This window comes from Pieris rapae, chromosome 23 (genome assembly GCF_905147795.1).
Source record: "Pieris rapae chromosome 23, ilPieRapa1.1, whole genome shotgun sequence".
Classification (NCBI taxonomy): domain Eukaryota; kingdom Metazoa; phylum Arthropoda; class Insecta; order Lepidoptera; family Pieridae; genus Pieris; species Pieris rapae.
Genome location: NC_059531.1, coordinates 4,751,458 through 4,777,990, shown reverse-complemented (window position 1 = coordinate 4,777,990; position 26,533 = coordinate 4,751,458). Strand labels below are relative to the sequence as shown.

Here is a 26,533-nt window from a genome sequence, read left to right as displayed (position 1 = left end):
TAGATAGTAGTTATACTATTTAATCTTTATGATATAATTATAATTTTTTTCGCTGAGAATAAATGAATGAATAACAAATACACTACAACTCTTCCTGGTGAATTTAATAGACATTTTTATTATATAAAGAACTACTAAGAATATAAAGAACAATTACTCCGACTATTTATTTTAATACAGTTCGTAGATACTAAAAACCTAATGATTACCAAAATCTATGCAGCAATTTAAAATGTTGGCAACCCAGACAGAATGCCCGCTATGACTCGTGAGGCGAGTCGAGACGCAACTCGCTTTTGTCTCATTTCAGCATGTCAGTCGAGCGTTGAGAGAAATGCGCGAAGAGGACCACCTTATCGTATTTTTAGTTAAATAGAGAAGGTAGGAAATATACACCGTTTACGATACTAACAATCTGCCCCCTTTCCTTCACAATAAAAACTTTAAATAATTCATAAAAGTTTAGATAAAAAAAACAGTTATAAAATTGTAGAGAATATATTTTCAATTGTATTGTTTGATAAATATCAATAATAAAATATAAAATGACTGTACATTTAATTGCAATAATATGACAAGAGGATACAAAATACCTAACTATAAGAATTGAATCCAAATTTAACAATATATAGCTTTGTATTACATTAATTATAAAAATAAATAAATGTCAAAATAATACATCACAAGATCTATATACACAAATTCATTTTATGCTTAATTGTATAACACTAATTGTCATTGTCTAATCAGATCTGGTCCATCAGGTACCAATAAATTTGTTGAAACTAATAAAGGATGGGCTTTAGGAGGTTTTTCACTTAACCTATCTAAAACATCAGGCGCTACTTTATTAAGGAATGCTGTCCGTAATGTCAAAACTATGGTATTCAAAAAACGAAATATAACATAAATTCCACCAATAATAGAAAATAGTCTTAACATGAATTGAAGTAAGTTTTCTCTTTCTTGGTATACTTTTATTTTAATTGCTCCCATGTCATATTTCAAAAAAATTCCTGGCACGCCATGAGATCCATGTGTATGACTTATTGGTCGCTCCAACTCTTTAACAGAATATTGGAATGTTTTTATTGATTCAAATGTTGTATCTACATCTGTCGGAACGACCTCAATAAAATATTGGTACAACATGCTTTCATCTGTTGTTATTTTTTCATCACCTTCTAGAGGATAAATAATTCCATTTGCAGGACTCCCGAAACTGAGCCTGTGGATTCTATGGCTAAAGTTTTGTGGTGTATCATCAAATAGCATATTAAGATGGATATGACCTCGAGGTAAATGAAGGCTTTTGCCAGCTGTTATATGAAAATTGCCAGCAACCTTATTTAATGTTAGTACTCCATGGAGTCTGCATGCATCTGGTCTTCTATTTGGTTTATTTTTCCGCGGCGGGATCGTTGCCCTGACAGAACCATGACCTTTCTTCCATAATAACTGCCATAGTGAATGATATTCTTCTCTTAAGTATGAGTTTAAATACTTCACAGCATCAAAAGAATCTTGTTGCTCCTGTGTTAATTCAAACCATGTATCTTCCTCCTGCAATTCACCAAATCCAAATACGCTTTGTGAAGTAGAGTCTAAGATATCAGCACCTAAGTTAGAGCATGGCATAGCGACTGTTATATCGATATTTATGCGTAGCTTTTCATCCATGTCGGTGTCTGGCATGAATTTAAATACTAAATTGCTATCTAGAAAGTATGTCACTTCACTGTATATAAGGCACACAATGATAAAAAGCGTTATGATAGAGAACGTCCCGCCCACCGGCGTACTATCCACGTATTCTTCGGGAACTTTTGTAAATGCATCAAACTCTTTTACTTTATCTATAACGTTTTTCTTTCCTCGATATCTTATCATTATTCCTTATTAATACCTAGGTTTTATTAGAGGTAAAAACAATAAATTTCAAATTAGAAAGCACAAGAAAAACAAAGTGCTTCAACAGTTTGTGCTGGGAAGACAATTGTCAAATAATATTATAATTGAGAACTGATAGTTGACAGACAAATGACATCCACGTCGTCGAGTATTATAGTTATAACCCTAAACCCATTGTCATGTCATTTGTTAATGTCAAATGGTGAAAATTGAAATTGAAACTGATTGATGATTCTTGCTGTAAAATTTAATTTACGCTATTTTCAATTTTCTATTTATATCCTCAAACTAACAAAACATTTATGCAGTCAGACGATGAAAACTGTGCGTTGCATACATGCTTCGACTTCCTGAAAACCGCAGTCATGGGGTGCTGCTATAGTATATGCCACAATGATTCAGATCCTCAGGTAAATTTCACCTCTCGGTATTTGTGATAATAAATTTATATATCAAATTATAATAACATCAACAACACCTGAGTATGTGACGCACAAATTATTCATTATAATAATAATTACGATTACAAAAGCAACAGTGTAAAGTGAAATGTGTATTGTTATCGTAACTTCCCAGTTTATTGCCTTTTTATCTGTCTACATTACTATTGAACCTGGAAATAAATTTTATGGCATATTTTAATTTTTGTACCTCGTCAGATATAATGACAACTTTGATATATTTTATAAATTATTCAAACGGACTTAGAAACTTTATGTTGCTAACCATCATTTACTAAATTAAGCAATTGTAGGGAGGCTACTTGCCTGTGTTTCTTACACCTCAACTCATTTAAATACTCCATTTTATAAGATACCTTCAATAAAACCAGAAAGGTATTTTAATTATGTTTTTAATCTGCTTAATAAGTAGGTAACCTAACCAGTCTTATAAAGTAGGTATTATGACTGTTTTAATTAAATTGATTAGACCTAGATATTTTGCTGCAAACTGGTATTTAATGAACTGTTTTATTATAAACATATTGTAATGAGTCATGTGAATGAATTCAACTTATTTTACAGTATTATCAATAATAGTGCATTAAATAATTTATTTCCCTTTACAGAATTGTGTTTTTTATCAGAAGGTGGATATAGTTATATACTCACATTGTTCTTGTGGTCTATTAAGTACATTTTATACAAAATACTTTTTAATAACTAAAATTGAATATATTCTTAAAAGCATCATACCAATTCTTGAGGATATATTTATAGCAAATTAACATCTATAGTATAGATGTTAATTTGCTATTTAAGTATATAGATTCTATAGCATGACCACAAACTTCATATGATTGTCATAAATGGTGTTAACTATAATCTTTGCATAACATTGGCTTGTATTGCATTTGTGGAAGTGACAACATCAAATAACTAAAAGAATTATCATGTACCTTTAGTTTAAACAACCATTGACACTAGATATGGGCAAAAAGCAGATGTCTCGTTGTGATTGTAATGCCCCAGGGGGTTTTCTTCTTATTTAATATAATCATAATTTGTTAAATGGTATTCCAGGATAATGTGCCTAATGAAAGGACGCATCTTCTTGAGGTCCCCGAGCAGCACCAGGAAACACCATCTCCAACCATGTGTGCTTCTACACCGCCTCGAAAACCAGATGAGCAAAGTGCTCTAAATAGGATACTACATGAGACTGCTACGTGAGTATCAATCTAATGATTGAATTATTATAAAATTATAATAAAAATTCAATGTAGGATAAAAATAAAATCTTTATATAACATTTGATGCATCTGCTTCTGTAGTAATGTGATTGTAAAAATATCTTTGTATGTATAAAACTTCTGTGTGTGTATTTCTAATAATACTCTTAAATGTCGGATAGACAGACATATCATAACATTTATTACAAACAAAACCCACACACATAACCATACAAAATAATATAATATAATATAAATACAAAAAATCGCTGGATCAATGTTGATGAAATATTTTGTGTTCAAATGTATACAATAATGGTTTAAATTTACAATAGTGTATGACTGTAGGTCTGTGTTATAGTAGATAGTTATTAATGCATAGTACATAAAATTTATGCAACTATTTTAGCAAAGAACAAAAATTATAGAAAACAGATACAAGTTTTTCTGTTATCTAATCAATGTAAACCGTTATAATGGTATTTATTAATGAGATGTTTAACTCTTTTTCAGTAATGTAATAGATGTGGGTGCTCTAGGCCCGTACTCGCTAGAAGCTAATGCATATAGTGAAAGAGTGAGAGCCTACACAGCCCGAGCAGCCTCAGCAGCACTACCTCCTCCGGTAAGGCTGTTTTGACTGACTTCTTTTGTGTGTTAGCTTCTCCGTCAAGTCTGGGAAAATCATCTAAAAATTCTTAAGTCTTACAGTAAAATCTTGGTTACAGTTTTTTTTTTAATGAAAATGTCCACACAAACTTAGGACCTACGATTTCTGTTGCATGATCATTAGTTTTTTCTAATAGGCAAGTAGGTGGCCTTTTGTGGCTGACATCTTGACTTTTTAGGTCTAAGACATGACACACAATGTTTTGCAACCATACACAGTCTTAGACATTCCGAGCTCTGGGGATTGAACCTAGAACCTCGGGGATAAGAGTTAAAGTTACTAAGGTCAAAACAACTTGCTCGTATTGCTAATATATTTAATGAGTTTTACTTTAGAGTCTATGGGTTTATGATAAGAATCTGAGATATTGGCTGTAAAGAAATTCATATGGTTTTTCTTTACCTGGTACAGAGTTGGGTGTCAAGCATCCCATGGGGATTCCATAGTCATATATACAATCCTATCCTACAAAAAATAGTAAAAAAAAAAACTCAGTGGTGGTCTTGGCGTCAGATTTTTGAATCTGGTTCATGATCAATTTTTAAATCTAATAGGCTAGTAGGTGATCAGCCTCCAGTGCCTGATACACGCCGTCGACTTTTTGGGTCTAAGACATGTCGGTTTCCTCACAATATTTTCCTTCACCGTTTGAGCAAATGTTAAATGCGCACATAGAAAGAAAGTCCATTGGTGCACAGCCGGGGATCGAACCTACGACCTCAGGGATGAGAGTCGCACGCTGAATCCACAAAAAATAGTATGCGCTTGGAAAATATCTTTGGAAATCTAGAATACCTTAGACTCAAAAAAAATCCTGACACAGAAGACTGATCATCTCGGGTTCAGTGTTCCAATGTTTTAATATTGAATTATTTTCAGATGCCTGTAAAATTATTAGTTGATGTTCCACCGACCATTTCCAAAGTAATTCTCAATGGCCCACCACCAGATTGTGCAGATAAGGAGCTGGTAAGTCTTATAGCTTGAAACATAAATTTTTTTTTCTATTATATGTTTTTCAAGTGTATAATCAAATCAAATTTTAACCTTTTTTTTCAAACCATGATTTGAGAACTGGCAGTAAATGTAAACTTAGAAGTATTTAATGTATATTTCTTTTTTGACGTATTATTACCTATATGAATAAATAAATAAAAAATTGGCTTTTGAAAAAAAATATATTACCTAAGCAAATACTGCAATTTACTCTCACCTCTTCTCTTATCAGCAATAGTAAGCAAAGCCCTCAAAACTGATAGTACATAAACATATTATTTTTTAAATATATAATTACTGTTGACATAATCACCATCAACCTTAGGTTATAATTGAACGATAAAGATTTTTTATTAGACAGACAGACAGGCATAACATTTAAAGAAAAACACTTTTTTATGGATTATAGTTATGTATTATTGTATTTAAACTTATCGATACCAACTCCGGGGAAATAAATACAGATAACACAACATTTTCTGCAGCTGTAATACTTTTTGACATTTAACACCTTTGTCTTCAGTCACCGTGACCACGCACTCTGTAAAGCACGCGAAACGTCGGTTAAATTTAAAATTATGTACAAATAATTATAAATTTAAATACAATAATACATAACTATAATACTTTAAAAAGTGTTTTTCTTTAAATGTGTAAAAGTTATGTAAATAAAAGACAATACTATAGGCATAACATTTATTACAAACACTTATGCACTCGCGAGCCCTCTAGCATTGAGTGTCCATGGGCGGCGGTATCACTTAACATCAGGTGAGCCTCCTGCCCGTTTGCCCCTTGTTCTATAAAAAAAAACAGAACCATATTGCACGTGCCGAGAGTAAACACAAATTATAGAGGGAGGAACTTTATGGTTAGGGCAGCAAACAAATTCAATAACTCAACGGTGGACATTGATATGTTCGCTTGGAGTGTGGAGGCAGCAAGGAGAGCTCTGGTACAAAATTATTTTAACCAGGATGAATGAAATGTATTGACTTCATTTTCATTTTCATTGTCAACAAATTAAATTCTCATTTTCTGTTTATTGTTATTGTTTTGTTTAACACTAAAAATTTTTGAAATGTTTAGGTACCTTCTTGTTATATATATTTATATAAAATGAACTATTTGTGAACTATAATTGGCCCATGTTGTTATGTATATATTCATCTGTTTTTGTATTGTGCTGTGAATCTTCTTATGAATAAATAAATAAGTAAATAAAAAAAAATAGAAAATAACTATAATCAAGAAAAAAATATTTTAATCACAGATAACGAATGCAGTGAAGAAGGCCGCAGCAGCCATCTCCGAACTGAGGGTGGAACATCATGAAGACTTGGTGGTGCCCTTCAGAGTGCCATAGCGCAGGAATGGGGCTTCGATGTCTGACGACGCCCCTGACGTATAGACTGATGTCTGATGATTTATTAACGTACTATAAGCTTCAAATAACTAATTAATGTTTTTTTTTTAAATTTTAATTACATTACAAATATTTTTTTTAAATTATAAAGTAGATTTGTATTTTTGTAATGAACTCCAAAACTACTGAACCGATTTTAATATTAGATCTGAACTTCCTATTTATATTAAGTATGCAGTTTATTCCAATTTAACTAATTATTGCTTATAGTATGTTATATACATTGTTAAGAGCTTGAAGCTTCATTAATCCTTATTAAATGTATACAGGGTGTAACTCATAGTTGAAAAAACGTTTACTTTGTAATGGATAAATATCAATTTAATTCAAAAATTTGTAGACAAATGCGAGTCTATTGAATTGTTATAGCGCCATCTATCGCTAAAAACTTGGCACTGTATATGTTGTGTAGGGTTTTAAAGTTATTACATTTGTACTTTTACTTTGCAGAAGTCTCTAGGTACTCTGTGCAAATTGGAAATAAAGACATACAGTAATATATGTTGCAGCCAACTAGCTGAATAAGGCGTTCAATTATGAGCCTAGCCGTTTAACTAACTTCCTGAAATATGTTCAGCCAGTTGATGTATGGTTGAACACCGAACTTAATTAAATTTCAGACCCTTATTGAAATTGAAAATGTGCCCGGCCAAAAAGGTTTGTAATCTCTGACATGTCAGAAATGAAACCTGTCAGAAATTCTACCAAATTAAAAATGAGAGATGGCTATAGGCTGTTAATTGAACGGCTAATTAAGCTAGCGACATACATTTTACAACAAAAGAAATTTTTTGCGAGGGTTCTAGTATAACATAACAAGTTTGGGGGGGGGGGGGGGGGGTAAATCGTTACGATGCGGGGCGGGGATTAAATTATGCGTCATTGTTAATATTATTTTCGACTTTCCGATATTTTACACCATATAATATGGTAACTTCTAAGTATAAATAGTCAATGGGTGGTAACGAAACGTTTTACTATTGCGTATAGAAAAATGTTACGGCGCGTTATATGGGGGAGGTCAAGAATCTCCAAAAAATTCGTGACGTAATACTTGACCACTCCCTTTTCTTTAAACAATGATTTGATTTCTTTAATAACTACATTAATATATTGTATTAAGGTATAATTTTAATTTAATAACGTGTATTTTTGATAGTACTGTGTTACCATGGTTACCACTTACACATCAAAACAGTGTTATAGTTAATTATTTTCCCAACTTCGACTTTGATTTTTGTTCCCAATTTCGACTTTGATTTTTGTTCCCAATTTCTCCTTTGAAATTGCGTGGTAGCATAATTATATTTCTTAGAAATTACAGAGTATCACTTTTTCTGAGTTTTACATCCTGTATAATTGATATTTTTTTTTTGAGTTTATGGCCTGGTATCTATTAATTGATATAATGAATGTTATAATGTTGCCAGTTTAAATTGCAAATTACTTTTCTCCATATTGCATTGTTTTGGTGTATTATTTACATATTATGTTTTCGTTCAGATAATGCACAGACAATATTTGAAATCTAAATAATCTAAGTAAAGATATTGGTTTTTTAATAAGTGGCAAATTGGACATAAATTTTGTTTGAACATTATACATTAAAGATTAGCCAGATAGAGTAATTGGTAAACCAGCAACAGGGCAGTGTTAAAATATTAAATTAGTCGATAAATGAATGGACCGTTAATCCAGATGTTTCAGAAAATTCCTGTAAGCTGAAAATTTATAATGTCCCTATATTCCTATATGTTGTTTTACAAAGGTTCATATATATACTATTACTTTCAACACATAATTGTGATTTCATAATTTAAAAAATGCTGAGCCTTATAAATTTCACTCGGCCAAGTAAAAGTATTCAGTAAATATTTAATTTATATTGCCTCAGCCTTAGGTAAGAAATATTGTATATAATGTAAATGAATGTAGCAATTTGTAAAAATAAATTTGTATTTCTTTTGTCATTAAGAAAGTCAAATTCATATATAATAAAAATTTATTCCTGTGGTTATTTATTCACTGTTACCAACTATGCAAGGGATGATATTATTTGTTCGGATTAATACAGGTCAGTTTTATCATAAAAATGAAGAATTTACTATATATACAGTGTAAACTCTATATAACGACACTGAAGGGATGTTAAATGGAGAGCAGAAAAAGTATATTTCAGACAAGTCTTCAGAAATAAAATCTTATTTGAACACTATTGCGTATAGTCAACTGAGGTCTGAGAAAAATGATGAGTATATAGATAATCCATGACGCCTACATACTTCTTAGTCAAGGTCAAAACAGTACTTGTAAACATAAGAATGAATTTCTTAGAAGTTCGGTATGCATGGTGCCGACAGTGGAGTTTATTGCGGGCTAGGATAATAAAAAGACAAAAGTACACAGCTGCGCAGTTTTTATTAATTTTAGCAACTTAAAAGGTGTAACCTTATACATATATAATACTTTTTATCACTCAATTGTTGTAGTTATTGAGAGTGTGTGTGATGCTATGTAGAGTGTATCGTTGTATACAAACTAAACCAACCAAAGCCAATTGATTTAGACCCTTTAGAGTTTGTCGTCAAATCGAGTAATGTAACATGGACTTCACACTGTATTTATTTTTTAACTACTTACGGGCCGGGTTGGATTGATAAAATGATTTAGATAATTTTTTAATACTTAGACGCAACTCCGGCAGCAAAAATCACTTGGAGGTGGTCCGATCAAGATCCCCGGAGACAGCTATATAGTATATTATCATCTAATTCGGGCGCATTTCTAAGTCGTTAGGTACCAGTAATGATAAGTGAGGTTTCGCTATATTTTTAGTGCATTTAGTACAGCTAACGAAGAAATAAATAAACAAACTGACCTCTACTATTTGAAATGTTAAATGACTTTAAAGACATTTAACTCAGATTAACAGATCATGTAAAAGTCAGAAACAACAAACAGATTGACTAATTATTGTCAGCAACGTCAAATTATTTTGTTAAAATAATTTTTGAACAAAATGTCGGTTTTCGATGGTGAAATTGAGTTTCAATCAGTGTATATGATAGATTTTGCTAAGAAAACTAAACCGTAAGTATTTAGGATGTCACAGCATAACTTTTAAATATCGTAGGAGTGGTAGGTATACAAGCCCGATCGCTTTTGTGTGTTTTATTGAAAATTGAAATCGAATAGGGGGTTACATGTAGGGGGGGGGGGGTAATCACCCCCAACCACTTCCACGGGCCGGACACAGTTAATTAAAAAATAACAAAACTAACCTAACCTAACCATAGATAATAATGTATATTTTGGACAACTCCGGCGCTACGGTAAATACAGCCCCTCCACCTTTGTGTAAAGGGCAGGCATTTTATTCAGGCCTCCGCAGCTCCGGCTTTTTGGTACCAGCCTTAGCCGCTACGGGTTGCATATTGCATTGCTCTCATATTATTAGCTCGCATATTATAGCCACGGCGTAACAATTATTTGAATACATCGTGGTGCACCATGCAGACCTAAGTGTAGGATATGCAGGCAATTGTCTTTAAACGAGTACTACCAAAACTATGAAAATATAATTAACTATATTTTTAGAAAAAGTCCCCGTCGCAAAGCAATAGACGACGATTGTCTTATCGTAGGAGTTAGCCGTGATTCACTGAAGGCCAGAGACCAACCACGCAAAAGTCCGGATGTATTATGCCCTATTGACTTTGAATACTACAAGAAGGCTGTTGAACGGGTAAATTCTAGATCTGTGATTGATATTTAAACGTTCAATGAAACAATGGGTTGCCCGGTTGTGTTTAAATACCGCACTTTCATGTAAAATCACCATTTAGATTAGTTTAGGTTTTATTTATTTATTCACAAAAAGACCAGCAATAAAAGCGCGGCCATACGATGCGGCGCCGGAGTAGTGCCGCAACGTCATCCTACATATAAATTGCTATACCTTGTCACACGACGAGTTGACCGGACTTATGACCTGCAAGACGAGGCGGGGAGGGGTAAAATATATTGCTACCATAGCCTAATGGATGAAGTTGGCGTCCAAACGCCACTTCGACAAGGCTAAACACCATCCCAACCCATTGGTGCGTAAAAGCATCAATTACTACCCCTTCCCGACTAAAAAGGCTCGTAGGAGGCCCCGACACGTACTAACGGATCCGGATGATCCAATCACAGTAGCTAACGATAAATTAAAAGCCGCCCGCGCGGCCAATAAAAATAGCAATAAACAGAGTAGGGTTAAAAACCGCCTTCACCGGGGAAGGCGAGGACCTTTACTTCGCACTTCGCTCACTCCAGTGAGCTTCCGTCCTGCCCTTCAGGCGATTGACCCCCCCGCGACGGCCCAAGCCGAGGTTCGAGTCTCACAGGAGACGCCCTTGCGCGAGTCGCAGGAACCCCACCCTTTCAGGCTGAGCTAAGCTCGCCAAACAGCCCGTGCTGAGCTGTAAAGGCCCTTAAGGCCAACAGCGAGATTCCTTTCAAAAAAAAAAACCCCGTGTGACACCATACAACTCGAAATAATTTCGGTGCGGCACCGCATCAAATGGCTGCGCTCTAAACCAATACTGTAATGCCAAAAAAAGAAGTTATTTAAAACATAAAATATACAATACCGCTACTGTGAACTTACATTTCGAACATATAAAGATGTCGATAGTCGGACACAGCATTCAGTAGCAACGTTTCTGTTAACGGGGATCTGTGCAGACTACAGAGCGAGGAGGCTACTTACGATAACATTGTGAGCAGTAACAGTAACAGTTACGACATATTGTGTTATAATGTCGGGTATATTAAGGAATGAAAGGGATAGATGCCATTAGGGCTGCTAAATATTTTTTCACCTATACTGGTCAAATGTTTAAATACGGAAAAAAACTAGGTTTTTTATCTGGGAGAATAAAAGACAAAATTTTATAGAGACATTTTTTAGCATATTCTTCCGAGGAGTTTCACTTCTGACAGGTGTACTTTGCCTGTAGCCCCAAAATAGGCTTCAGTTTCGATTACGTATTCAGCACAAAATTACTGTCTAGCGAAGCATTCTCTTGAAGTCTGTTTTTTTAATCAAACAAAACTAAAAATCATATTAATTTTTTAATTTTATACTCGTAGCGCCATCTATGTATCACTTTACGAACTTTTCAGCCCACCTAATAATTTGGGCGACTCTTATTCAGTATAATATTTCTATTCAGTTCGGTGAAGACCATCCAAGAGTCACCAAAAGATACATGACGAAGGATGTCGATCCAACTCCAGTAGACCACGAGATTCAAGACCTGAAGAGGACTGAGTATTTAACTAAATATTGTTCTAGGGGTTCGTATACCACTGGTGGTCACAATTTTCTAGATAAACTAAGTTAGTTTGGCTTAGCTCGCATAGTTGAGCCACTTTTTCATACATGCGTCCACTGATATAATTCTGAACTTGTGAAGCAAATTTACCGATATTATTATAACAGCGATATCGTTAGACAAATTTGTCAAACTAAATACGCTGCAAAATAAATCTTGGTATTACATACTTAATGAAAAGATTTAAGGAACTAAATATTATGACATTATCCGGTCAATATATTCTTGAAGCCTTGTTGTATGTACAAAAAAACTTAAACGATTTTAAAACAAATGGTCACCAGTATAATACGCGTAATAGAATTAATTTGAGTGTGCGACCAACCAGGCTCCAGAAGATAAACCACTCCTTATATGGAAACTGTATTCATTTTTACAACAAACTCCCAAGCGAAATTAGGGAACTATCAGTAAATAAATTCAAAGCCATTGTTAAAAGTAAATTAATTAATAAAGCCTTTTATAAATGTGACGAATACCTAAATGATCCAGTTCTTCTTACCCGCTCTACGCCCTTGACTTGCGAACTGGTGGTAAATGTAAATTTACGATTAATTTAATTTTTTTTTCTTGACGTTCATGTTTACCTAAATGAATAAAGATATTATGACTATGACTATGACTATGACTATGACTATAATATAAAATATGTTCAGAACTGCCGTTCATGTCTGTGAATCTGGCGAGGCGTGCTCGTGCTCTGCAAACTCTGCGACTACCTGACGACATCTACATACCAGATACGAGCCAAAAGGGCTCATACCGCCCGCCCAAGCCGGAGAAATACGCGGAGCCGCCCTCCGCCATGTCTATGAAACCAAAGTTTGATGCATCATTGACAAGTATGTTCATCATGTTTTTTTTATATAGTTACATATGTCTATAATATAAGTCGGAGAAATTGTCTATCGCACTAATCTCACTTTTAATTACATTCTGCTAAACCCAACTCGTTCTAAGTTGGTACTCGGTGTTGTAAACTTTGGCGTACGTTTTCATATTTATAACCGACTTAAAAAAAGGAGCTTCGTTCCGAATGATTAAAATGTTCTTCCAACAAGAAGGTTTTTGATTAAACCTACTTATTGGAAGCGAGCCAGAATCTTTTTAAATTTAGGTATTTCTGTAGTAGACATGTGTATAATTTGGTTATACATATTTCTTTTTTATGTAATCTGCAGCTACATGTATCCATATTTTAAAGAATACACACACAATATACCAAGCCAAAACAGATTACATCGATAAAATATATAAAAGAGTAAGTCAATTAAGTACATTAATAGATAAAAGAAAACTGAAATTAAACATTAAACAAACTGCAAATTAATACTTTAAAGCAAAAACTATAACTATTGCTAAATGAAGCTAATGGTACCGCTTCTTAAAATATTTCCTCACAACCTCTTCCGTAAGGTGGAAAATGATATATTTCATATTGTAGTTATCCAAAACTCGAAAGATTGGCGATTTAACAACATAATTCGTGTTCGTACGAACATGAAACAATTGTAAATGTCTTGTTGCATACGGGAGAGAGATTCTTAAAGAAATTAAAACTAGAATTAATCTATCTCATTAAGAATAGCGTGCAAATAAATAAATCTAAGCTGACTCCACTGACATTCCTATTATACACTCAGTTGAAATATGTATTTGCAAGAATACTTATATGTATATACTTTTTTTGTATCAACATATTCTTTTATATATAGTTCTTAATTACTTTTTTATTATATAAGGTTAAGTTGATTTAATTTTTAAGGACAAGGTGCCTTTATAGCATGGCATACCTACTCACTCACTCACTCACTCACTCACTCACAAGTTCACCAATTCTAAATAACTAACTTATTATTATGACATTTGCATGCCGATGCCTTTATATGGATGATGGTGCGAATTTTTATAGTTAATATATTTAATTATACTACATCTTTCTTAGCATATAAACGATTCCATTTAATTTCATACATATGTACATTTACAGAGGAGCTACGACGCATCCTGCGTGTGCGCACAGGTGATACAAGTTATGGCGTGAGTCACGATCTGTTAGCTAAAGTGGTACTTGAGAAGAATCCCTTTGGACCACCGCGCGAGGAGCCCAAATATGGACGTTGGAAGAACAGATACTTTTACACTTATAGAATTTAATTGTATTGCATTTATTTTATGTCAACGTGTGAACGTTTTGAAAAGCATTAATAAATGAAAACATAATCGTTTGTTATTGAAAGCCACTTCCAAAAAAATCCTTTCCCCCCCATACATTAGCAAATACAAATATTATGTTTTATTGGTTGCCATTGCGAAAGAAGAATTGTAGGCAGTTTTACACATAAGGCCTCTTTTCTCTAGCCATTATCGATAACGCATGTTAAAACACTTTCTGATATATTAATTTTTTGATGAGGTAACACGTCTTCGATCACAGCCTGGTTATGCATCATTCACCTCAGGATCGGAATTTTTTGAACTGACACGAGTTCTATTTCGTTCTAAATGTTGCGTTGTGTTGTCAACAGATGGCACCACATGTTATTTGCATTCGTTTATTTAATTTATTATTACTCAATAGCTTATCCGATATTTTATTACTTATTCTGCTATTCGGATCGGAGAAAAATCCACCAAAGAGATAACTAACATCGGTCCAGTCGATATTGAGTTATGAGTGTAACTAACATGACTTTGTTTCATATATTTAGATATAATATTAAAATATAGAAACCTAAATTGGATTTTGATAACAAATCATTAACTATCAATTTTCCTTCTTCGTGTTTTTACACAACTTCTACATAGGCAACGCAACCAGGAATCTTGAACTTTGATGTTTTGTAATAATTGCAAGCAGATATTATTAATAATAAATTAAATAGGCTGCTTAATACCCTCACCTCTACAACCTAAAAACCCGAATAAAGGACTGGCTTATGAAGACGCCCTATGAAATGTTAGAGCGGCTTTTGAGACCTACTATGTAAATACACACTTTACTCATTTATTCACTCACTCACACATTTACACCCACACACTTACTCATGCTCTCAGACGTGATGATAGCGGTTGAAAAAAGATAAATAAAATAGGTTAAATAACGTAAATATTTCAAATAATTAAGAACTAAGTTTGTTTATGGAGGAACCCTGACACAGGTATTTTTTAATTAAAAGGGTTTCCAAATCTTACACCTAGGAATGAAAATGTACTTACTTAAAATGAATTAACACTTTTTATTTATTTTAAAATTTTATTTATTATTTTAATACACTAATAAAAACACATTAGTGAAAATATTGTTTGTTATGCCTTATGCAACGAAATAAATTTTGAGATAAAATGATAATTTTATTGCTACAAATAATATCCTGAAATACTAGTATATAATATAGTCCTATGTTTGAATATTTGTATAAAAAACAAATTTTAACTTTGCTAAAAAATACCTAACTCATTTGTATATATAAATTGAAAAATCACCTAGGAAAGAGCAACTGTCATCGTAAAAATCGATTTCACTGCTAATTTTAATTCACATTAAATCGCATTATCAGAGTAACAATTAATGACTACAATTTTTGGGCGTCAGTGTTTTGAGTATCGAATTTTAGTTCCAAATGTTAACCTCATTCCAGTGGCGCCAGCATGCTGTTGGAATTTCTCCGCACGCACCAGGAGTACCAGAGTTATTCCATAGCTACAGTTCTTTTGATATACATAATTAAAACATGTATATCAAAAGAACTCCTGCCCGTTTGCCCCTTGTTCTATAAAAAAAATGTTTAATTAATTAGAATACAACAAAATGCTCAATTATTTCATGGTATCGGCGATTATCCAAAGTACCAAAAAATTTATTTAGTGCGAAATTTGTCGTGTCTATGATAATGATATAAAACCTTTTTTATGTCAAAGCGAATAAAAACAATCTGTCTGGATCAAACTCACAATGACATCAGGAACATAATGAAACAGTAATAAACAATTTTATCTGAAATGCAGTAAAATTACAGTGAAATGGAAAATCATTAAATCATGGACCACTATTTGACGACATACCGAAAGGACTATCTCTGGCCTAACCTACCCGGTTCCGGACATGGGGGTGACATCGTTGAGTAAGTATATATACGACGGCGCTTTCACTGTAGAGTTAATAATCAATATAAACCAAATAAAGTAAATAAAACCGTACAAATAATATTAAAATATACATGTCTATGTTTAAAACATATCAAATAGCTTTTTAATTATTTTAAAAACTGGTGTAAGTTAAAATTTTAATATATTATATTGGCACAGTCGAACTGTCATTTTCATACAAAGGTCTATCCATACACAGCGGATAATGGCTAGCTTGTATCGACAGATGGATTACAATTCGTTGATTCGGCATACTTTTGTCAATATTTGGATTTCTATCTCAGATGGTCAATAATGGATTGAGATAGGTTATTGGGTTTGGGCGTTAAAGACTACTGTTCAATTGGGTTGGACTTTGAAATCATATATGTACACGAATTGTAGAATAGATGTTACACTTTTCACACAACACACAAAAATTGGACCACATCTGAACATAGGTATAGGTGCAATCGACGAAGACACGCCCGACTATTCCTTCTAACCGTTTATAGCATATGTGTGCAAACTTCCGTCAATGTGTGTTATCGGTAAAATTGGTGGGGCGTGTCTTCATAATTTGCACTATCAATACTTTGCACTGTAAGGTAACCCTGTGACTAAAAAGCCACATTAAGAGGGCCCAACCCGACTATCTTTCCATACAAACGCTCTTACGTGATTATGGCGTTGTAACAGATTTTTCTTTGAAACTTTTGAACTAATAGGCATCTTTTGCACTATATCTAGGTTTCTATCAAAACGCAAAATTAAAATTTTCCAAAAATCAGCTTTTTGCACCAATTTTATGTGAAGTTTGGGCGTTTATAACGTACTTAATAATTGAAGCCTGAAAAAAATATTTGCATAATAAACCTTGCAAATGTAATGGAGTTTCTAAATGTATAACTTTTTTTTTCTAATTCTGTAAGTCCTTTCGCGGAACCTGCCCCGACCGAATCTCAGAATCTCAAGCCTTGAATATGCGAGTCACTTTAACATCCTAAGCCAGGACACGTAGCGATGCTGATATGAGATAACGTGAATTGGCTCCAGGGGGCCATTCAAGTATTACATAAAGTAGATTTACTTTAATTTATCCCCCCCCCCCTACTCTTGTCAGCAAGAGTAATCAAAGCTCTCAAATAGTACATAAACGTATATCTTTTGTAAGATAGAAAATGCATTTCGTTTTCAAGCATTGACAATGTATGTATGTATGTAATAAGTATAAAAAAGTAAATCATTTACATTGATGTAATCACTAAATAAGAAAGATAGTGCGATAGTTGATAAGATTCCCATGATCCTAGCAGTTATGACATAATTTGTATATTCTTAGATCCCCGAAGCTATCAGGTCAAGAACTCGCATTCTACCAAGCATGTATGCAACATACAAGACCGCCAGATTGCCGCTGCCCGCAGTATTCTGGAGAGGAAGTACAGCTTCCACCAGGGAAAGAGGGCGGTTGGAGTAGAAATGAGGTATGTTGTTCATTTGCAGTCCGTTGAACTAATTCGTAACTCGTGTCAATTAAAAATCTTTGTTTTAATTATTTTTAATTAAAAATTTGCATTCCCCATTTGTATTGTATGCATTTTGGATTTAAAACTTGGGCGTCGCTAATCTGACTTTATGCTACTCGTATCTTCTCAATGGGTACTAGCGAACCACTACTTTTTAGGCAGGCAACGCACTTGCAAATCGCATCTCTAATAAATTTCGTCTCTTTCATAAAATCCCAGAAGCCCTTTTATCTCTGCCTTTTAATAAATTTAAGAAATGTATTAAAGGAAAGCTGTGTAAAAAGGCTTACTATAAAGTTAACTATTGTGTAGTTGATAAAAGGGCCTGGGACTAGTGCTGAACAGGCTACTTCTAATTAATTTTCTATTAAAATAGTTGCTAGTCAAATGTAGTCAAATGTATTAAATAAGTATAGTTAATTGATGATTTGCTTTTTTAAAAGAGTACCGAGAGTTTTTTACGCCGGCTTTTTCTCTCGGCCTACTCCCTCTGTCTTCCGATGAGTAGGGATGCCTACAGGTTCGAAATTAATGATGTGGTATAAGTGATACCTTGATGATCTTATATTAAAAAATAAACGTGTTTGTAAAATATTGAATTGTTGTGCCTTTTATAGATAAAGCCTCCAATTGCCAGTGAATTCTACTTAGTGTATTTATTGATTAACATACCTATAACTTAAAAGAATGTACTTCAAAGTAGCAACGTTTCAAAACTTTTGCTTTGCCCTTCGAAAAATTGATCTTTTTGCGCCTGGTACGACTTCCACAGTCGTGTTTAAGATTTCTCGACGGTTTCAGTAATGCGCAGGAAACATTGCAATGGTGTCAAATTTCATTTTAAATGTCCATAATAATTAAGGTAATGTTTGCAAATGGTTACAATGGTGTGGAGTCTTCCAACCTAAAGAGGGAATTGCCCTCTTACCTGAAGATTTCGACAGCAGCTACTAAGTTCTTCGGTGTGGCTTATCAGTCTCTATATTAGTCAAAGATCTTCTCTTTAGGTTGGTGGAAAATTCTTGTCACTCCACACTTCGCCACGTCCACGTCCTATATCAAATGACCTTGCAGTCACTCTTGTATTTTACATATTGCATTGACATGTCCTTCTTTCAGTTAATGGGACCAATGTTGGATCCTAAACTGTACCCAGTACGAGTTGGAGCCAGCCCCGAGACCGCATCATCGCGTTATGACCAACCCAACGCATTTTTGGACAAAGTATGTATACATTTTGGCATAAAATTTTAAAGTCTCAACGTTATTTTAATATCCCAACAAAAAGAGCATACGAAAACTTAAGATACTTATATTAAAATTTTTGTAGAGAAAAACTTTGCTTCGACATAGCTATGCAAACACCTCTTACAGGGTATTAAAATTGTAGTCCCATACTCATTCTCTAGGTCTAAAATCACCAATATTTTCCAAGTTCCTTCTGCCAAAACCAACCTAGGAGTTGAGAGGCACCTAGCATTTACATAATTCTTCGCGACTTTAAAGGATTGAACACAGCTTACCCGGAGCTAGATATATTCGGTAGTGGGCTGATCGGTTCTAGAGAAAGCATTGTTGGGTGCCTTTCTCGAACCTAATTCGCTGTTTTGCTGATGATTTTTTTTCTTCTGCTTTAAGTATCAAACTTCTTGGTAATTTTATTTTATTGTGTATTTGTCTTATCTTGTTTATATTTTTGATTGTGTTTTTTTAATTCCTATTTTTTGCAAAACTTATGTTTACATATATTGTCGTACATATTAGATAGAAGATTTTATAAAATTATCAGTAGATTTCGTAATATGTATGATGTAGACTTAATAAATAAATAAATCATTTTAACTTAAATTTGGGTCGATATTTTAGCTGAGTTTCCTTCCTCAAATTTAATTTGTGTGTATTCTATGATGAATCAAGTTGTGTGTCCGATAGTAACTTTATTAATAATAGTTTAGAGTTTAACTTACCGGTAAGTACTTTCAATCTAAATAAGATTTTAAGCGTAGAAACTTAGGACAGTGGGTTACAGGGGCGCTAAAGATTAATTTGGCGTCTAACAATAAATGGTTACCACAGAACTGGTGCTTTCTTATTTAATAAGTTTCGCAATACAGTGAGGAAATGCTGCCAGCGTTATTCATTATTATTATTACTATGTATACTTAGTTATAAAATCTACCACGTATTTAAATTCGATTCTGTATACTGAAGGAAAGTTCGCATGTTCGTATTTCAAAAGTATTTCAATTACAGCTACAGTCAAAATACCCGATGCTGTATAGCATCTTACAAAACGAGGCATCATCAGAGCTGAAACAGAGGATAGATCGAGATAGAAATAAAACCACGTATCAAGTTGATTTCTGCGAATCAGGTGGGTTACTGTTGCGTATGAAATTTGCTGTATTTTTTTGTTTACTCGGGGAAATGCATTGCGCAACTGCTTACTGCGAGAGGGTTATATGGTACTCCTTTTGATTGTGCATATCCTCTAAAACCCCAAGGCGCCACCAGCAATCGCCTCTGGTGGGAGGCGGTAACAGCCTATCCGCTTCATGACATACTATATATTCTTCTTGACATAGTTGGTTTGGCCACACCTATTGTTTGTGCAGATTTGACAGCAAGAATCCCACATAGACTGGGTCATTCGCTTTTAGTAACAGGTAGGGAAAATCAGGTCCAGTACTTGCAGAGATGGAAGTACATGTCTTACTCTCAAACTGACAGTCAGACAGATCTTGTGTAGCTAGGTTTAGACTTTAGTCTAGGTTTTTTTATGGTGGGCCTGTTGGGACCTTTGGGCAATGGACTACAATCCGGCAAATGGAAGAAAAGTCACCAAACAACCTGATGGTTAATTCCCTGTCAATGATCTACGTGTCTGTAAAAAATATGATTAGCAAACAGGTAGATTGTGTCTTATATATTTGGGACGTTCCAGGCCCAGGCGCGAAGTTTGAAGGTCTCCAACGCGCCTCTGATGAAAGCGGTACCGGACCCTGTGCGCAGCCTATGAGGCTTCCAGGGGACCCTTGTCGAGTGGGTCCAAAGCCCAGGATGACCACACCGAAGACTATCTCCAAACAGGGTGGAGGAGGCGCCGATCCTAGGGCTAAATGCGGTAAGTCTGAAATGATTACCTCCCTAGTATATGAAAAGCTTAAAAAAAATTATAATACAAATAAGGATAGATGGTTAGGAGCGCGACTGTCACCTCTGGTCTCCGCCAATAAGTTTTCTTTCAAACAACCAGCATACACAGAAATTTACGTGTCAGACATATAAAAAAGTAGACATTCATTACAATGTGTAAGATTTGGAACCCTTTTAATTAAACAACAAGTTTACTAGTGTTCCTGACAAATCTTCTCCGTAACAAAGTTAATATAAGTAATAATATTTATACCTATAACAATTACAACTTTGATAACACACGTGAGTGATTGAGTGTGTGGGTGAATGTGAGTGAATGAGTGTGTGGGTGAATGTGAGCGAAAGAGTGAGTGTAATGTGTATGAATGGGAAACTACATGCCAGGTAATGCCTATATGACCGGCAGAACAGATTCCAAGTCTTGGCCCACTGCTGCTGCGTCTAGTACCTACGTAGTTCAATACAAAGACTTTAATAGCCACTATCGCTTCACCACCGTTGTATAAGGAATTATTTTATTCAAGAAGACTTGTAGATAGTTTGTCTTGTTTAAATAAAGTGAGAGTGTTAAAGTGAGTGTAATGTAATATACATAAAAAATTAACATATGTATTTAATTCTTTCAGAAACATCGTCTGCCGTCCCGCCCCTCGGCAAGACTGAATATCAAGACAATGTATCCAAGTTGGGCGGGATCATTATGAGAGATAAATTACACAGAAAATAAATTATAAAAACTTTTTGCATTTTTTGTAACCCTCTTCTCCTCAATATATTTATAATATTTTGTGTATTTAACATTGTATGGGATAGATGACGATATATCATACTAGCTGACCCGCCAAACGTTGTTTTACCATTAGTCCATTGAAATGTTACATTTTTTAGGCCTAACCTTGCGTTTTTTAGAGGACGCAATTTTATTTTTTTGATGTGTAGGGGGGGTCAGTGTAAAGCTAAAACCAAGTTTGTGGGGTCGCCCCCCTTGTCCCACGGCCGCCATCTTGAAAATAGGTATTGAAATGGTATTTACGATATATCTCATAAACTATTTATTTGATAAAAAAAAATGTTGACATTTTTTGTTGCAAATTAAATTCTCTACAACTTTGGTTCAGTAACTTTTTGTCGTAGAACTCTAAATAAAAAAGTTATAAGCGAAAATCTTCAGAAATTCGAGAAAAAAATTTTCGATGTAACTTTTTTTTATCATTTTACGAAAAAATTATATCTGACCATTTTTGTACATCGTTGAGGGATAACTTTTATTCGCATCATTTTTTAATTAAGTCAATAGTTAAGGTTTTACAGCGCTCCGAAGTGAGTACTATTTTTCAGTACTCTATAATATGTCATCAGTTATTGTTTGTTTTTTTATTTTATTAGAATTTTTTTAATTACAAATTTTTGCAATATTATTAAAAATTAAATATTTACTCTTTTTCACTCCATAACAGGATATAAAAATTAAAAAAATTTTAATTAATTATTATGGCACAGCGTGGGCTTTTATAAATAAATAGCTGTTAAGGATGTAATAAAAACACACATGATAAATAGTTGTTTATGTATAAAATCAAAGTATACAGTATGTCATGCGGGCCGAGTTTGTGCACTCGAGATTAACTCTCCCCGCTTGTAAAGCATTGTCCCCTCTCTCCTCTCTTCTTTGACTAGATCTCTCCTGATCTGTTCATCTCTTCTGACTAGATCATTTCTCACTGGTTCTTCTTTTTTCATGGTCTGGTCGTTCCGGACCACTTCTTCCCGCCGTATCTCGCGAGATATTCTCGTAGCTCGGGAGACTGTTGTCTCATCGTGTTGTCTCACTATGACAGCGCGCGCGTCTGATGTGTTTCGTTCCCTGACATCAGAATGATTTATTAAAGATCATGACGATATAAGATATACTATCACGTACATCCTGATATATATATAAAAACGTACAAATTCTTAAAAAGGCCGGCAACGCACTCGCGAGCCCTCTAGCATCGAGAGTGTCCATGGGCGGAGGTATCACTTAACATCAGGTTAGCCTCCTGCCCGTTTGCCCCCTGTTCTATAAAAAAAAATTTGATCACCTGATGGGTTTTAGAGAAAGCATTGTTAAGTGCCTTAAAACTAATTCGTTGTTTTGCTGATGATTTTTTTTTGTGTGTTTGTCTTATTTTGTATATGTTTTTAATTGTATTTTTTTTTGAATTCCAATTTTTTTCAAAACTTATGTTTACATATATTGTCGTACATGTTAGATAGATTTTATACTACTAGTAGACTCGGCCAAGCGTTGCTGTGGCTAAGGTTTTTGTTATATTACATAGAAGTAAACTATTGAAGGGAAACTAAGAGAACTTATGTGAAACGTTGGTATTTTTAAAACAGCGCCATCTGTTAGTTAGTAGTTATTGTTTCAAATAATAAACAAATAATTTTTGCAATAAAATAAAATTGCGACTATAATTATAGATCTAAGCTATCCTATCTCTTAACTTGGACCAGGCTGCTCAAGGTGTGCCAATTTTATTTGAAATCGGTTAAGTAGTTTAGGAGTCCATCGCGGACAAACATCGTGATTATATACATTAAGATCAGTTGATTACGTATTATGTTGTAGACTTAATAAATAAATAAATCACCTGTACATAAAATGTATCATGATCAAAACAGTTTACAGTTAAAAAGAATAATTAATACAAAAGACGTTTTTAGAAACTTATTTTACGGACTAGTTTTGATACTTTGAAACGGATTTATCCGGGCCATATATTCTTGAAGATTTGTTGTATGTACAAAAAAACTTAAACGATTTTAAAACAAATGGTGACTTTCACCTGTAAAATACGCGTAATAGAACTAATTTGAGTGTGCGACCAATCAGGCTCCAGAAGATAAACCACTCCTTATAAGGAAATTGTATTCGTTTTTATAACAAACTCCCAAGCGAGAAATTAATTAGAGAACTCACTAAATAAATTCAAAGCCCTTGTTAAAAGTAAATTAATTAATAAAGCCTTTTATAAATGTGACGAATACTAAAATCCTAATCCTTGGGATTGATTTGCTCCAGTTCAAACAATTTGTATTAAAAACTTGGCGATTGAAAAGAGTGGCGGAAAGTTTCTTGCCAGTTTTTCTTGCCCACTCTACGCCCTTGACTTGCGAACTGGTTGTTAATGTAAATTTACAATTAATTACACAGTTAACAGTAGTATTTTTTTTAAAGTAGTAGATATAAATAAATTCTTGGTATTATTTGTTCCTTTTTTTCATTTTGCAGTTTTTAATTTTATTCTTTTGTTTTTCTTTTAAATGACACTTTGTCTTTTAATGCTTGTTTTCTGTTTTTTATTTAATTTGTGTAATCAGTTTTGGCTTTGTGTTTTGTATAATAATGTGTTAAGTAGCTGTTGATTACTTATTATTAAATCAAATAAAAAATAAAATAAAATTTAATTTGTTTTTCTTGACATTCATAAGTGTACACGTTTACCTATATAAATAAAGATATTTTGATTTGATTTGCATTAGTAAGCTTTTTTTTTTTTTTTTTGGATAATTACTCTCCTGCCATCGTGTCCAGGGACTTTATATATCTCAATTTTTTTTTTCAAGAAACAAAAAAAAAATACATTTCACTGCTACTATTAGTAAGCTTTTGCAAAAGCTTGGTATTCTCACCGTCCAAGAGTGACTAGTCTCTCTATATCATTTCTTCTTTCGGGGGCGCGCGGGGGCGGACTGGCCGGCGGTGATGAGGCATTCGAGGCCGAGGCGGGCGAGGCCGGTGATGAACCGACTGCCGAGTCCCGTTTGGCTGATGATGATGACCCAGAGGTGGACCTTCGACGCGGACGCATGGCCGGAATGTGGAGTGATGCTGTGATCACACATTCGTCCTCTGAACACGCGCCAGTCTGGAAATTAATTTATTTCAATCGGGGAAATATTTTTTTTTATAAAAAAAAAATTACTTTGTTTGCGGGTAAGTTGCAGAATCGAGGCTGAGTACCGCCCATATGTGAAAATTCATGTATGTTATTTTATTTATTTATTTTGTACTCCTACAGCTAACACAAAATACATATAATAGCAAACAAATACACCGAGAACATAGCCACAGATGGAATACATACATTATATAACAAAAAGATTTACAAAAGGGAACAAACAAACAAAGTATTTAATACAATTAACTAACTAAATTAAATTTAATTAATTAAGCCTAAATTTAAATTATTAATTCAAAGGCGAATTAAGAATTTAAAAGTATTTCTTACGATAGGAAATAATGGCCTAAGATATTGGAGAATGGTACAGGACAAGGCAAAAGAAATCCTATACTCCTTCCTATGTTACGAATTTGTATGTCTGTCTGACCTTCAGAAATAAAAAGAGATACCTCATTATAATCGCTGGAGTCGTTAGAGTCCGGCGCTAAATCTCTTAAAGGTGGAGAACAAATTATTCCGCTACTCGTACATTCCTCGCTACTTCTGACCCTGTAAGAGACGAATATTACTATACTTAACCTTATCTGTGTCATCCCTTATGCCCCCCCTTTTTTGTGACATACATAATTTTAATAATCTTAGTAAGGGCCTGTTTCACAATGTATGGATAAAGTGCCAAATAGCTATGCAACACATTTATTATTATTCGAAAGATAAAAGTTCCAAATAAGATACTTCGCATTTCATGACGTATAGCACTATCTGACAGTCGTGAAACGCAAAAATACTGTTTATCCTACAAATAAGTAATAAATAGCTTATTTGGAACTTATCCGGACATTGTGAAACAGGCCCTTATTGTTGTAAATTTTGTATGAGAGAAAAATAATAATATTATTATTAATACAAGCAGTGGCGTAGCGAAGTGGAGGGGGAGGGTACCGCGTGTTACCTTTTTTGAAGTGACACCCACCCGGTCTCGCAACTTTAAGAACAATGTACAAACAAAATCTCTAACATATTCTTTTTTTTCAGGGGTTCCTCCACTAGTACTAGCTCAGCTCTATGTACAATCCGGGGATTCCCACAAAAGAACTTGACGCTGTCAATGGGGGTTCCCCGTCCCATACTCGGGGGCTTTTTAACAAATAATCCATGCCCTTATAAGATTTATTGCTTTATACTATTGTGCCTTCGCCACTAAACACAACTCGGATTAATTTCCAAACATTATTAAAAAAAACAAGTAGATTTTTAAATTTTAGACATTATTTTTTTCATGTTATCCTTGTTACGGGTTTTAGGAAAATGTCCCCCATAACAATCTCTGCCCCTTGTGAGGCATGGGCCATGGGCCCTCGGCTAGCTCACAATGTTCCTGATAATCAACTATTTATACTTTATCTCATAATTTGTACGATTCAAAACTTAGTGATTAAAGAGTGGTGGAGAGTTTCTTGCCAGTTCTTGCCTTCTTTTTTACAACTTGCGAATTAATAAATATGAATTAAAAATCAATATTTTTATAGTATATATAGAATAGAATTGTATATACCGAGTGACAATGGTCATAGCAGAAGAAAGAGAGGCAGAGGACGTGTCCGAAGCCGCATCTCTCGTTCGCGTCCGTCGAGCCGGGACACGATCATTGTTCCTGCAAAACATTGTCAACAGACATTTAATTCAGGATTGACTCATGGTCACGCTTTTGCAT

The 26,533-nt window shown here is 34.0% G+C and overlaps 5 protein-coding genes across 6 annotated transcripts in view; 3 read left to right on the top strand and 2 right to left on the bottom strand.

Moving 5' to 3' along the window:
• Window positions 1-482: 482 nt before the first annotated feature.
• Window positions 483-2,009, bottom strand: LOC110998263 (endoplasmic reticulum-Golgi intermediate compartment protein 2). The gene has a single exon (XM_022266816.2). It carries the CDS (start codon window positions 1,888-1,890, stop codon window positions 736-738), a length of 1,155 nt encoding a protein of 384 aa, XP_022122508.1. The 5' UTR covers window positions 1,891-2,009; the 3' UTR covers window positions 483-735.
• A 115-nt stretch (window positions 2,010-2,124) lies between these two features.
• On the top strand, window positions 2,125-7,477 carry LOC110998256. Its single transcript, XM_022266807.2, has 5 exons — window positions 2,125-2,321; window positions 3,435-3,580; window positions 4,097-4,208; window positions 5,133-5,222; window positions 6,523-7,477. The coding sequence occupies exons 1-5, from the start codon at window positions 2,214-2,216 to the stop codon at window positions 6,613-6,615; spliced, it is 549 nt and encodes a 182-aa protein (XP_022122499.1). The 5' UTR covers window positions 2,125-2,213; the 3' UTR covers window positions 6,616-7,477.
• Window positions 7,478-9,178: 1,701 nt separating this feature from the next.
• On the top strand, window positions 9,179-14,253 carry LOC110998259. The gene is made up of 5 exons (XM_022266811.2): window positions 9,179-9,765; window positions 10,273-10,420; window positions 11,895-12,018; window positions 12,713-12,898; window positions 14,047-14,253. The coding sequence occupies exons 1-5, from the start codon at window positions 9,695-9,697 to the stop codon at window positions 14,211-14,213; spliced, it is 696 nt and encodes a 231-aa protein (XP_022122503.1). The 5' UTR covers window positions 9,179-9,694; the 3' UTR covers window positions 14,214-14,253.
• Window positions 14,254-16,011: 1,758 nt separating this feature from the next.
• On the top strand, window positions 16,012-21,596 carry LOC110998261. The gene is made up of 6 exons (XM_022266814.2): window positions 16,012-16,180; window positions 17,527-17,671; window positions 18,833-18,937; window positions 19,967-20,087; window positions 20,658-20,837; window positions 21,496-21,596. Exons 1-6 carry the CDS (start codon window positions 16,098-16,100, stop codon window positions 21,594-21,596), a joined length of 735 nt encoding a protein of 244 aa, XP_022122506.1. The 5' UTR covers window positions 16,012-16,097.
• An 823-nt stretch (window positions 21,597-22,419) lies between these two features.
• The window catches only part of LOC110998258 (rho GTPase-activating protein 6), a 92,523-nt gene continuing 88,409 nt past the window's right edge, over window positions 22,420-26,533 (bottom strand). For both annotated transcript variants that reach the window (XM_045633410.1, XM_045633409.1), the window contains 4 exons: window positions 26,375-26,473; window positions 25,269-25,368; window positions 24,548-24,783; window positions 22,420-22,733 (listed from right to left, as the gene is read on the bottom strand). In XM_045633410.1, coding sequence (XP_045489366.1) covers window positions 22,463-22,733; window positions 24,548-24,783; window positions 25,269-25,368; window positions 26,375-26,473 — 706 coding nt within the window. In that variant the 3' untranslated portion in view covers window positions 22,420-22,462. The remainder of the gene's footprint in view (window positions 22,734-24,547; window positions 24,784-25,268; window positions 25,369-26,374; window positions 26,474-26,533) is intronic.

Coding starts and splice junctions, on each gene's coding strand:
- LOC110998261 (XM_022266814.2), top strand. CDS start 16,098: ATGGACCACTATTTGACGACATACCGAAAGGACTATCTCTGGCCTAAC. Junction 16,181..17,526: donor CATGGGGGTGACATCGTTGA/GTAAGTATATAT, acceptor GTATATTCTTAG/ATCCCCGAAGCTATCAGGTC. Junction 18,938..19,966: donor CCAACGCATTTTTGGACAAA/GTATGTATACAT, acceptor TTTCAATTACAG/CTACAGTCAAAATACCCGAT.
- LOC110998259 (XM_022266811.2), top strand. CDS start 9,695: ATGTCGGTTTTCGATGGTGAAATTGAGTTTCAATCAGTGTATATGATA. Junction 12,019..12,712: donor AACTAAATATTGTTCTAGGG/GTTCGTATACCA, acceptor AAATATGTTCAG/AACTGCCGTTCATGTCTGTG. Junction 12,899..14,046: donor GTTTGATGCATCATTGACAA/GTATGTTCATCA, acceptor GTACATTTACAG/AGGAGCTACGACGCATCCTG.
- LOC110998263 (XM_022266816.2), bottom strand. CDS start 1,890: ATGATAAGATATCGAGGAAAGAAAAACGTTATAGATAAAGTAAAAGAG.
- LOC110998256 (XM_022266807.2), top strand. CDS start 2,214: ATGCAGTCAGACGATGAAAACTGTGCGTTGCATACATGCTTCGACTTC. Junction 2,322..3,434: donor ACAATGATTCAGATCCTCAG/GTAAATTTCACC, acceptor ATGGTATTCCAG/GATAATGTGCCTAATGAAAG. Junction 5,223..6,522: donor ATTGTGCAGATAAGGAGCTG/GTAAGTCTTATA, acceptor TTTTAATCACAG/ATAACGAATGCAGTGAAGAA.